At 37.5% G+C, this 12729-nt stretch overlaps 1 protein-coding gene across 1 annotated transcript in view; it reads left to right on the top strand.

Moving 5' to 3' along the window:
- Positions 1-11559, top strand: part of NUP107 (nucleoporin 107) — a 31361-nt gene extending 19802 nt beyond the window's left edge. Inside the window, exons 15-28 of the mRNA XM_065637829.1 lie at positions 419-478; positions 1908-2053; positions 2160-2208; positions 3330-3399; positions 3837-3955; positions 5719-5757; positions 6129-6279; positions 7187-7293; positions 8288-8390; positions 8569-8729; positions 8923-9048; positions 9785-9898; positions 10197-10364; positions 11249-11559. Of these exons, the coding sequence (XP_065493901.1) occupies positions 419-478; positions 1908-2053; positions 2160-2208; positions 3330-3399; positions 3837-3955; positions 5719-5757; positions 6129-6279; positions 7187-7293; positions 8288-8390; positions 8569-8729; positions 8923-9048; positions 9785-9898; positions 10197-10364; positions 11249-11356 (1521 nt within the window). The 3' untranslated portion in view covers positions 11357-11559. The remainder of the gene's footprint in view (positions 1-418; positions 479-1907; positions 2054-2159; positions 2209-3329; positions 3400-3836; positions 3956-5718; positions 5758-6128; positions 6280-7186; positions 7294-8287; positions 8391-8568; positions 8730-8922; positions 9049-9784; positions 9899-10196; positions 10365-11248) is intronic.
- The last annotated feature ends 1170 nt before the right edge of the window (positions 11560-12729 follow it).

Below are 12729 nucleotides of genomic sequence, written 5' to 3' on the forward strand. Positions count from 1 at the left end.
AATTAATGTTTCTAAGAGAACTTATGAAATAACATATTTGTGTCTTGTAGTGAGAAATCTACATAATCAGAACCAATTTTTCCAGCTTAGGAAATGCCTGACATTTTTTAATTTGGTTGAAAGTGAAACTGCTTACATTAATTTATACTTTCATCTTGACTTATTTGAATGGAAAAGGAAAAACATTGCTTTCTTTCCAGGTCAATATCAGTTTTTCAAATAAGTTACATGGGGGTGCCAGCAAAGGGGAAGTCACTTCCTGTTCTTATGTTGCCTCCTGATATGTCCTGTGGTTTTCCAGCTTTTCTGGTAAACTGTTAGATGGAACATTTTGTAATAGATTAATCTCAAAATGTAAGATGACTAGAAAACATATATGCTTTGTAATTAAAAGTTATGTTTTTTCTGTTTATTTTAGGAGCAGTTTAATAGATATGAGAGAGCAATCTATGCAGCACTCAGTGGAAACCTCAAACAGGTATGTCAAGCTTCCTAGTTAAGTGGTGTTTGGTAGTTGTGCGTTTCCTTTCTCATATGTGACAGTGATATCAGAAATACTGCAATTACTAGTTATTGTAGTTTTAAAGATCTAGTAAACAGGACAGTAGCAAACATTGCTGCTTCAGTAGACACGTTCTTTGTAGGATTGACATGCCTTAATTAAATATACTTGATAGACTTTTCTTAGTATTATTCCTGCTAACTTACAGTACAAACAGTTCTAATGTTGTTTTAGTTCTAGTTTAGTATTATTTAAGAGCTTATATGATGTCATCATTCTTGTAGATGAGTTGGAGTATCCAAAGATTATTCTGTACCTGAATTTCATTATCAATATGTTTTATACTATGTACGAGGCTCACTTTTATCTCTAAGTACTTCTCTCTTTTTATTAGTTTTAATCCTCCAGATGTTTTTTGTGATTTCCCACTCCTAACTAGTGATTTTTTAAAATTATTTTTAAGAGCAATGAGGAACATTGCAGGCTATTGTAGAAGATTACTTGCTGTTTTAGTAATTGGTGGTAAGCTCCTATTTGAGGAGCTTGATTTGAGCCCCGCACCCCCAATCTTGGTATGATGTAGTGAAGATAATTCAGAAAATAAAAAGAGGGGGAATGGAGATTGTTTTCAGTTTTTATTAATTGAAATTTAAAATTAATTCTTTTACATGAAAAAAAGCATTGCAATATTATACAGAATTATAGAACAGAAGATATTTACCTTCTTGTGACAGAGCAAGAAGACATTTAATGAAATTAAATTTCAGTAATTTTTAAATTGCTGTAAGAGAGAAGTGTTTAATGAAATGCAGTATTTTCTCTGGAACTTGTCCCAGGGTTTCACTTGGCTGAAAGAGCCTAGCACGATTCAGAGAACTGGATATAAAGTTCTTAAAATCACCATAGTGGTGGCACTCCCTTCCTCCTATCTTCCAGGGCTCACTGCTGTACTGAGACTTGTGCAGCCCTGACATAAACCGGTCAGACAAAGTGATCCTGCTGAAAAATGATGGGGCAGAAACATGGATGGTCTTCATCTGGATTCTTTTTCCAAGGTGGTGATACACAAGACAGGGAATGGTGTCAGAGTGGTGCTGCCTCTGGGAGGAGAACAGGACAATTTATTTTGACTACCTTTGATACAAGATAATCAGGGAGCTAGAGCATTATTCAGTGAAAGGATTTTTTGTATCCTACTTTGAGGGAAAGGCTGCTGTTCAAGATGGTTATTAGTCTGCTTTGGTGCCTGGAAGTCTGATCCTAAATTACAGGTGCTTGCTTTGGATTTTGATAGTTCTCTATCTCAGATAATTTTTGTTCTGTGGTTTTGGTTTTGTTTGTTTGTTTGTTTTTGTTTTTGTTTTGTTTGGTTTTTTGTTTTTTTTTTTTTTTTTTAAATATGTAGCTTCTTCCAGTTTGCGATACCTGGGAAGATACTGTTTGGGCATATTTCAGGGTCATGGTGGACACTCTTGTTGAGCAGGAAATACGAACCTCAGTAATAACTGCAGAGGAGATGGAAGAGCTCCCTAAGGATTATTTAGAAACAAAGTAAGTTTTAGGTAAAATTATGCTTCTGCACTCAACAAAGGATCTTGTATGATCTGTTTGGAATATTCAAGGTAACATTTTTTGCCTTTTCTCTCCTACTTTGAAGCTGGACTTCAGAAAAAGTTTTTGAAGAACTCCAGGCAACAGACAAAAAGGTAGGTATTAATTACAGTGTTTCTCCTCACTGTTTACCATTTTAAACTATTCACTAGGATGTACTTTTACTCCACTATTAAACAAAATGCTCAAATATGCACAGTAACTGATTTCAGGTTTTCTACCTTTATGATGTGTAATTTCTCAATTCAAATAGATTTTTCTATATGCTGCCACCTTTTAATGATGAAAAAGTTACAGGTTTTGTCTTGCCCCATATCTGCCAAACTAGCTGGGTGTGCTACAGAAACAGCTGACTGTCAAGTCTTGTCAGACATACAAAGCAGACAGACTAAATCAACGGTTTAATACTTGGATAAAATGTGCAAAGATTGATTACATGCCATTTTCTTTATGGGAAGTTTGTGTGCATATTCCAAAACGGGCCTTTCAAAATTTAAAAGCATATGTGCTTAGACTGTATTTCTTTGTTACTTTTAACACCCAGGATACTTACTTAAATTAAGATGGAATACATAACTTCTATTTTAATTTTGTAAAGATTAAATTGAAACTACACTTATTTTTATTTGATGGAATAGACATATAGTATTTCTCGTATTGCTAAGACAAAGACATGTTGAAAGACAGCTTGCAGATTGGTGCAGTCAGCCACAGATACACCCAGCTGCCTTTGCCTCTCTAGTGCAATCCTCACCATAGAGCAACTTTACAGGTGCATTTGAATTGTATTTCATGCCTTAGTTCCTCTAACAAAAAAAAAAATCTCTTCCTCCTCAAGTAAGTTTCTTTAGGCCTTTTGTTTAAGGATTTATAGATATCGTTGCTGCTTCTGTGACTATAGAATCTCTTCTCTGTAACATTGTTATTTATTCTCCTCTTCAGAGCAAAAAGTCCTTGGTCTTGGATGTCTCCCATGAAAGTATTAACTCCACAGATCTATATTCTGGTTATTTCTTTCAGTTTGTCAATATTCTTGTAATTGGACACTGAGATACCAAATGCCTTTTCTCCTGCTTTTTGTGCAGAATATCCTTTGAAATAGGATAGATTTTTTTTTTTCCCAAAGGAACTTTTGCTTTATTTATAAGTTTGATTTCTTTATACATTATGCTATAAGATTTTACTCAAAGTTTGAACTTTATTTTTCTGTCCTCAGAGGGTTATAGAGGAGAATCAAGAACATTATCATGTGATTCAGAAATTCATTATACTGGGAGATGTGGATGGTGAGCTTCTCTCTAAGTGATTTATAAATGTCAACTGACTACATTATTTCTAGTGACCTTTCCAGAGACTTATATGTGAATGGATTTTAGAAGTACACAGTAGGTAAACTCCACCTAAAAGCTAAGCTGCTTCGTTAATCAAGAACTGTAGGGACTCTCTGCAGTTTGACGTTCAAGGTAGTTTTCAAAGAAGTTTTGAAATCATGTAAATATGTCAGAATATTTGTGAGACTATAATGTTTTCTGAGAAATGATGAAATACATACAGCAGATACTTAAGCCAAACAGCTAAATCTTTCCAAACCATTGCTGTTCTGTTTTGTTGGGCTTTTGAGGCTAAATTGTATTTGTTGAATAAATGCATAATTTTGAAGTATTTCTTAGGTGTTTTTTTCCCTGTGATATGGCTAATGTTGACATTTCCTTTGTGGCTATAGGCTTGATGGAAGAATTCAGCAGATGGCTTTCCAAAGACAGAAGTGTGCTCCCAGGACACCTCCTTCGTTTCATGACGCATCTTATTCTGTTTTTCCGCACTTTGGGTCTGCAGACTAAGGTGAGTTCGCTTTTATTTGATTTGGTGTCATAGCAATAGCTAGTCTGTGAAGTAGAAAGGATTACGTGTAAATATATCAACTATGTGCAATGACGGTAAATTATTACCAGGCTGGTGAGCCTGGTACACTTAAATAGTGTATTTGTTGATCTTGGAGCCTAAGTACAACAGTGAAAATTAGAAAAGAGCATCCTCCTCACCTCCAGTTCAGCTTGAAAATTATTTTTTGAGGATCTACTCAGAAGCTCATTATCGAGAAGGACCTGACTCAAACTTCAATGTCAGGCTTATTCATAGCAGCAAAGATGCTTTGAATATAACCTGATCTTATACACAGTCCTTGAAGTTGTACCTATTGTTCTAAACTCATAAATGTTTTTGCTTGAGGTAACTGGTACTAGCTGAAACTTTAGTATTTTCCCCAAATATACACTAAGTGTAGCCTACTAGCTACCTAGCCTGTTCATGCTAAATAGACAGATCGATTGCATAGACTGCAATTACTCTTTTCTGAGGCAATCACAAGTACTTAGAAGCTCTCCTTTTCTACTATTTTAAAAATTAGAAGCACTTATATATCGAATGAGTTCCTGAATGTAACCTGTTTTGGCAAAAGACAAATCTGTGTTTTCATTAGATGATTTAAATACAGCTCTGAGTTATTATGTTTTTCCATGCCTCTCATCACTGCTTCATTCCCTTGCTGAAATTTATTTTGAAGTCGGTTAACATTTAGCTAATTAAGGGGAAATTGTGTGCGTGTGTATACACATACTTTTTTTTAGCAAGACTCAAAATTTGATAGAATAGGTCTTTAAAGTATGGTAGAACACAAAATAGAACCATAGAATTGTTTTGCTTGGTCATTAGCATATGTTTAACAGAGGGGACAAAAAAGGTGCAGTTTCCTACATAAATTCCATTGAGTTGATTACTGTCTCTACAATTTTGGAGTAGGTGAATTAATGAACGATTGCTTGATCAACCCTTAGCAGACCTCAGAGGGAAGAGGCAGTTGTGCAAGCTTTTATGATATTGATTATTTGATTGCAGAATCATTTTGGTTGGAAAAGACCTTTCAGATCATCGAGTCCAACTACTAACCTAGCATTGCCAAATCCATCACTAAACCATGTCCCTAAGTGCCACATCTATACATCTTTTAAACACCTCCAGGGATGGTGACACCACCACTTCCCTGGGCAGCCTGTTCCAATGCCGGACAAGCCTGCCCGTGAATAAATTTTTCCTAATATCTAATCTGAACTTCCCCTCGTGCAACTTGAGGCCATTTCCTCTTGTCCTGTCTCTTCTTAGTTGGGAGAAGAGACCAACACCGTCTATGCTACAACCTCCTTTCAGGTGGTTGTAGACAGCGATAAGGTCTCCCCTCAGCCTCCTTTCTTCCAGGTTAAACAGTCCCAGTTCCCTCAGCTGTTCCTCATACAAAAACAATTTAGAAAATAGCTTTCCAGTTAGACCAAAAGCTTTATGATGCAGTTGCTGAAAAAGAAAATCCTTGGAACACTAAATCTTTGAATCACAAGACATACTTTTTTTTTAATCGCTCTTCAAGAGAAACAGTTCTTCCAGTTGAGCCTGTTTGAATGTGTAGATTACTGAAGAAGAGGGGATAAGCAAATAACCTTGTGTCTGTGTAAAAACAGTAGCCTGTAAAGTTTGTGGGGTTTTGTTGTTGTTGGTTGGTTGGTTTTTTCTGCATTATCTGATTTAAAATTGAATTTGTATTTGTTTGCAATAAGGAGGAAGTTTCAGTTGAAATCCTGAAGACGTACATTCAGGTAAGGTTAAAAAAATAGTTTGCTTTCTCAGGTGTAATTTAGACATAAAGGAGGAAGAAAAGGAGACTTAAGGTTACAGGAGGAAAAGAGCTATGACGCAGTTAATGCACTTTTATCAAGAGATGCATGGAAGCTTGCCTAATAAGCAGATTTTCTGTCTGCAGTGCTTAAATAAGAGATGGTTTTATTGATCCTTGTTTAGAAGCTGAGGAGTGGAATCTTACTATATCAGACCAAAATAAATATCTGTTACACATTTATGTTTTTACATGAAACATGTTTTTTAAGTAAGTAAACATAAGTAACATACTTATGCGTTTACACAGAGGAATATAGTATGTTTTTCTAAATATTTGCTTCTTATTCTGCAGCGCATGATATCTGAGAAGCACACGGATTTAATAGCATTCTATGTTAGCCACTTGCCTCCAGAGCTGGCTGTTGCTCAGTATGCGTTATTTCTCGAAGATGTTACTGAAAGTGATCAGCGCCACCACTGCCTTGAATTAGCAAAAGATGCAGGTGAGATATGCTGATATTTGAATTATCATTTTATACCCTGGGTTATTTTGTCTTTCAGTAGTTTTTAATGCAAGACCTAGCTATGAAGATGATATTATTTCCTTCCTGTCTCTCTTCATTTTTCAGTTAAATAAAATTAATTTGCTGATCATTTCTTCAAGTAGGTATATATCAAATATATGCTCTGGAGCTTGACATGATCATATTATTTCAGAAAACTAATTAAAATATGTACCTGTTTGTGGATTTAGGAAGGTTATGAGTATCTTAATGGTTTTGTCCTATTAATAGTACTCTTTCCTTGCTGTGGTGGGTTGCTTGCAATAATTGTAAGATTCTTTCCAAGCCTATACATCAAAGTAAAGGGATTACAGTGAAGCAGCACACTGTCCATTGTTTGACAATGCTTCTGTGCCACTCAAAAGTCACAAAGAAATAGATTTACTGCAGACTTCAGTGTCTAACTTTTCTGCAATCATTTTTAGTCACTTTATTTTAAAAACTTGGCTAAGGTTTCGAAAATAAAACATCGTGCTTCAGCATCTCTAAAAGAACTATTCTGAGCTTTTCCTGGTACGTTCCTGTCAAATCATAGTCTTGCCATCAGAATTGTTGGAATCAGTGGTCTTAGCAAATATATCTGCATGCTGGTCCCCAGCACAGACCAAAAAACTTGGTACGTGTGTTACTCTTTTTCCCATGTTTGATATTCTCTGTTACCTCAAATATCATTCTTCTAAAATACCTCCAACAAATCACATATCTCAAAAGCTTATAGTTTAGTTTGTCAATGTGAGTGTGAACAGACTGATAGGAATTACTAGTAGTATGGAACAAGATCAACAGCTGGAGCATTTTGTGGTGTTTGAATTCATGGTCGCTCTTACACAGTTCTCTCTTACCCGAGGTCTGGATGTTGCAAGCATAACAAAAACTGTTGTTGAAAACATCCGCAAGAAGGATGCTGGTGAATTCAGTCACCATGACCAAATGTTAGATACAGGCACAACTGAGGTGAGTGTACTTTGTAGCGCAGACAGTCTAGTTCGCAATCAGATACAGAGTCTTTTACTCTATATGATCCATATTTCTCTTTCAATGATGGTGGAAATTGCCTTGAAAAAGCCTGTGAGGGAAGTGCACTTTTCCATGTGCCCAAGTGAGGGGTAATTGCACGAATTCATAACTTCTGTTTCTACATCTCCTTGATTTTTCTGGGCTGTCATGTGTGTTGCTCAGCAGCAGGTCTGTATGCAAACAGTAAGTGGAGATAAAGCCCTTGAAAAGAATGTAACAAAATACATTGTAGCTGAGAGTGGGATATTATTGTAGCTTCTAAGAATTATGAGGATTAACACTTTAGATCTCAGATGTAAGATGTGAATTGCTGAAGTGTCATATTCCAGCTACAACAGACATTGCCTTCACTGACAGTTCCCTTGCCGTCACTATTGAGTGTTGGTTCAATCCAACTCAGTACTTCAGTGACAGTGAGATACTGCTGATAGCTTGCATTCAAAGTTGTGGTTAGAAAGCAACTCATAATTTGCAAATTTGTGGCAATTTTTTTGCTGTTCGGTACAAAGTTTAGACTCTCTAAGCCAAATAGGTAGTTTATCTAACGCAAGAGTTGGGAGACAGTGGTTGCAGGCTGATGGCACCTCCTGAAGGTTGTAGCAAGGGCTCCGTAAACCATGTTTGTACAGTGTATTCGTATTAAAGTTTGAGGAAGATGCATGGTAATCCATAAAACTTTTTTGAGAGCTGATGCTTATCCATTGGTCTATCTTGGGAATATTTAGAAATGATTTTTTGAATTATTCTAGATTGCAGAGATTGTTTTCTAAGCTTTTGATACTAAAGTTGTGAATAAAGTAATCCTTGTTAGTATGTCATAATGCTATCCAAAGATCTCTAGAAACTTGTGTATTTCATTGACCAGATTTGATGTGTCTAACATCAGCTGCATGCTTGAAATGTTAGTGAATCTATATGTTGTTTTTTACAGGTGGATCAGCTGAAAATAGATGTAATTGACTGGCTTGTATTTGATCCTGCACAGAGGGCAGAAGCACTTAAGCAAAGCAATGCAATCATGAGGAAATTCTTGGGTACTAAACTTCACAACTATTGTAGGCTTTTTAAATGTTGGTTTTATTCTCATTGGCTTTTGGCACTACTTTTCATGTAACTTCGAATCTAGTCTATTAAAAAGCATGAGTTTGTCAGTTTATAAAAATGAAGTATGGAAATTGCAAAGCTGTTGATACTCAGCTTGCATTCTCACAGCATCCAAGAAACATGAAGCTGCAAAAGATGTGTTTGTGAAGATTCCCCAAGACTCTATAGCAGAAATATATAACCAATGGGAAGAACAGGGAATGGATACTCCGCTTCCAGCTGAAGATGACAATGCCATACGGGAACATTTATGTATTCGGGCATATTTGGTGAGTTTCAGACATGCTGTATTCCAAGGTATTACTGATAAATAATGCTGGCTTTGCCTTGGTGGTGAAACTTTAAGCTTTATTCATTTGATTTAACTTTTGATTCCTGGATGCACTATAGCTGTGCAATTAACGACATTCTTGTAATTATATGAGTCAAAAATGTCCAAACACTGTTTCCAATGCAATCCAGGAAGCCCACGAAACCTTTAATGAATGGTTTAAACACATGAACTCAGCTCCACAGAAGCCTTCTTTGTTACCACAAGCAAGTTTCACTGAAAAGGTGGCCCATGAGCATAAGCAAAAGAAGTATGAGGTAGGTAAAAGTTCAAGTTGTTTTTTACTATAAACATTTACATTCTTGCTTAGGAGGCAATCTTAGTTTAAAGAAACAGACTAGAAGACCGCTAATTCATATTGCTTGAGAACTCTATTATAAACTATTCTATTTTTATGTTGAAAAGGGAGTACGAGAATAGTAATGCCACTGCACAATAAACTTTTTTTCTTATATGACTCAGCTTTACAGATAGTATTTTATACTGTAATCGTAAATATTCATTAGAATGTGTTGATTGTCAGTGTTATTAATAAATCTGAGCACTTGATTTTGCTATTAACTTTTCCCTGGAAATGGAGGATGAAGGCTATCTTGTGTTCTTGCATGTGTCACGTTTTCTTCTCTGAAAGGTGCTGCAGTCCTCTTTGTTCTGCTAAAAGTTCTTTTTTTGTCTGTCTGCCCAGTACGAACACACTGTATTCAGTTTATACATGTATTTGTTATATAAGCATGGCAGAATAAGTTCTTTACAATTATATTTCTCTGGTGGCTTCTAGTGCTTCTGAACAACCTGTCAGACTTTCTGGACAGGGAATTAAGCAAGGATGGAAGTAGCTGTTAGCAGTAGGCTTTTAGGTTTTGGCATTTTGCTGAAGACTCTAATTTGAATTAGAGCTGCACTGGCTGCTGCATGCTAGGTACAGAATCTGTGTTAAAATAGCCTTGGAAATTATCCTCTTCTGCAGTAGTTTATTTTTCATTTCTTTGCCAGATGGACTATGGTATTTGGAAAGGCCTCTTGGACGCTCTTACAGCTGATGTGAAAGAGAAAATGTACAATGTGTTGCTGTTTGTTGATGGAGGATGGATGGTTGATGTTAGAGAGGTAAAATTAATTTTTATATCATGGTGTAGACTGCAAAGTGTAGATTTTACCCAGTTGTACCCTTGTCATCTTTAGTTTGATGTGCTTCTGTTTACTCCTGTACAATTCACTCTGGTCTTGCTGTGACCAGTTACAAATTGCTTCTCCTTTAGTTACCACATAAATCGGATCTGGCAGTCCAGTCTAGGCCGATTAGTCCAGTTTTTTTGCCTTTGACACTACTAGTTATGTGGATATGCTGAGTTGCCTTTTAAAGGTAAATTTTCATAATACTAATACATTATTTCGCTGTGGTAAGGATGCTGAGGATGACCCTGAACGAACACACCAGATGATTTTGCTGCGAAAGCTGTGCCTGCCCATGATGTGTTTTTTGCTGCACACAGTGTTACATAGTACTGGACAATATCAGGAGTGCCTGCGACTGGCTGACATGGTCGCTTCTGAGCGACACAAGCTTTATACGGTGAGTTACTGAGAGCTGCAGACAGCTTAGCTTCCATGTAAAAGTTCTGTGGGTTGACTGTGGAAAAAGCTTCTATAGAGAGAGGAAGATGCCATATGTTCTTAACAGCAGAAGTTCCTTCATCTCTTCCCATTTGCTGCAGTAGTAAAGGGTTTCCTCGTATGCTGACTTAAGGAATCAAAGATTCAACTTTGAAACACTGAAGATGATGACAATGTTTTGACAAGCAGTTCTTCACGGTAGTGCAGTTACTAATTTTTGGATGGGGGCTATTGAAAGAAGCTGAACTGCAGAATTGTAATAGATTTTTTTTTTTCCCCCACTTACATTTCAGAACACTGAACAAGCAGGTTTTGTTTTGGGGTGCTTGATTTACCTAACCAACTCTCCCTGCAAAAGCCTGAAAAACAACCCCAAAAAACCTTATCACTTAACAAAAAAACCAACTGAACCACAACGCTCCCTCTCTTCTCCACCCCCCAAAAAACCAAAAAAAAACCCAAAAAAAACCCCAAACAACCAAAAAAACCCAAGGATTAGAAATCTGAAAAGAAACATCAAGGCTAAGAAAAACACTGTGATGCATTCACCTGGATTGGCTTAAGATGTCTGCCAGCAATAACAGGAAAATTCAATTTGGCTGTTTCGCAGTAATCTCTGTAGTAGTTATGAGACAGAGCTATCTTGAGACTACCTTCAGGTTTTGGATACTGCTACTACTGGCTTCCAGTCCTTTACTAAAGGCCATTCTGAAACGTCTGATGTTCACACCGTCTTAAATTAAAAAAAAAAAAAGTAAATTAACCATCATTTACTTTTATATCATGCTATTTATTGCAAATAAATATAACTTCATTATGCTTTTTAAAAATTATTATTTTTAGGTATTTTCAAAAGAAGAACTTCAAAAGCTTCTACAGAAGCTGCGGGAATCTTCTCTGATGCTTCTGGACCAGGATCTTGACCCTTTGGGATATGAAATTCAGTCATAGGATTTGATGTAGATACTTGCAAAAACTTCTGAACATGGACATTCTGGTTTATAAAAAAGAACAAAACCATGACTTGGATAAGCTGTTCTGATTGCTGGGGAAAAAACCCAGCCCTCAGATTTCAATTTGAACTTGAAAAATTCTGACCAACTTCAGAGACAATATTTGTTATACAACCTTTTTCATCATTTTTTTTCTAATAAAAGTGCTTCACAAACAGAAAATGTTCATTTTAATCTGAAATGTTACTATGCCTATATGGTGATTGTGTGAATGCCCTTTGATCTCTTTGCTATGGGCCAAATTGCTGCCTGCAGACCAGCAACATTACTCAGGAGAAGAATGTGCAGGTGTACAGTGGAGAGGAGAGTGAGACCACAGGAGGATATAAGTGGAAAGCAGAGCAGAAGGCGGCAGATACAGAGGGCTGGAGGAAAGGGACATCAAAGAACAGAGCCAGTGAAGGGCTACCACCAGCCTGCCGGAAGAGAAGGGCTTGTACTGGTCTCACCTACATTGTGTAGTTGCTAAATCACAGAGTCACAGAATGGTTGGGGTTGGAAGGGACCTCTGGAGATCATCTGGTCCAACCCACCTGCCAAAGCAGGTTCACCTAGAGCAGATCGCACAGGAATGCGTCCAGGTTGGTCTTGAATGTCTCCAGAGCAGGAGACTCCCCAACCTCTCTGGGCAGCCTGTTCCAGTGCTCTGGCACCCTCAAGGTAAAGAAGTTTCTTCTCATATTCAGATGGAACCTCCTGTGCTTCAGTCTGTGCCAGTTGCCCCTCATCCTGTCGTTGGGCACCACTGAAAGGATGCCGATGTAATCCTGAGCTTGAGGAAAGGTGATCATAACCTGAAACTCCCAAGTTTGAGATTTTGTAATTTATTTAGAAACCTTGTTCTGGTGCTGTTTACGTGTGTAAACACACATTCAGCTGCTTTTCCTTAAACTGAAGAGTGCAGAGGCCAAAGCCGTATTGCTGAGTACCTGAGGGCTTTGATGCCTTCACCCAGTCAGTCTTCTGACACTTGACAAAGGGCTTTCTGTAATATGTGCTGTTTGTATAATATGTATATGTATTTTCCTGTGTGTGTGTAGAAATACACATTACTATTCTGAAAGGTACTTGTAGCCTGGGGTGAGGGTGCGTTCCTGCCCGTCGCTGGGCTGTTGCACAGCAGGTGGGGGTTTGCCTGCGGGGGGGCGGTACCTGGAGGTGTTTAAAAGACGTTTAGACGAGGTTCTTAGGCACGCGGTTTAGCGCTAGAGTCAGCTTATGGTTGGACTCGATGACCCTGGGGGTCTCTTCCAACCGAAGCGATTCTATGACTCTATGGCACTCGGGGGCGGCGGGGTCCTGTACCTTCGC

The sequence above is a fragment of the Caloenas nicobarica genome, chromosome 1 (assembly GCF_036013445.1).
Source record: "Caloenas nicobarica isolate bCalNic1 chromosome 1, bCalNic1.hap1, whole genome shotgun sequence".
In the NCBI taxonomy this organism is placed as follows: domain Eukaryota; kingdom Metazoa; phylum Chordata; class Aves; order Columbiformes; family Columbidae; genus Caloenas; species Caloenas nicobarica.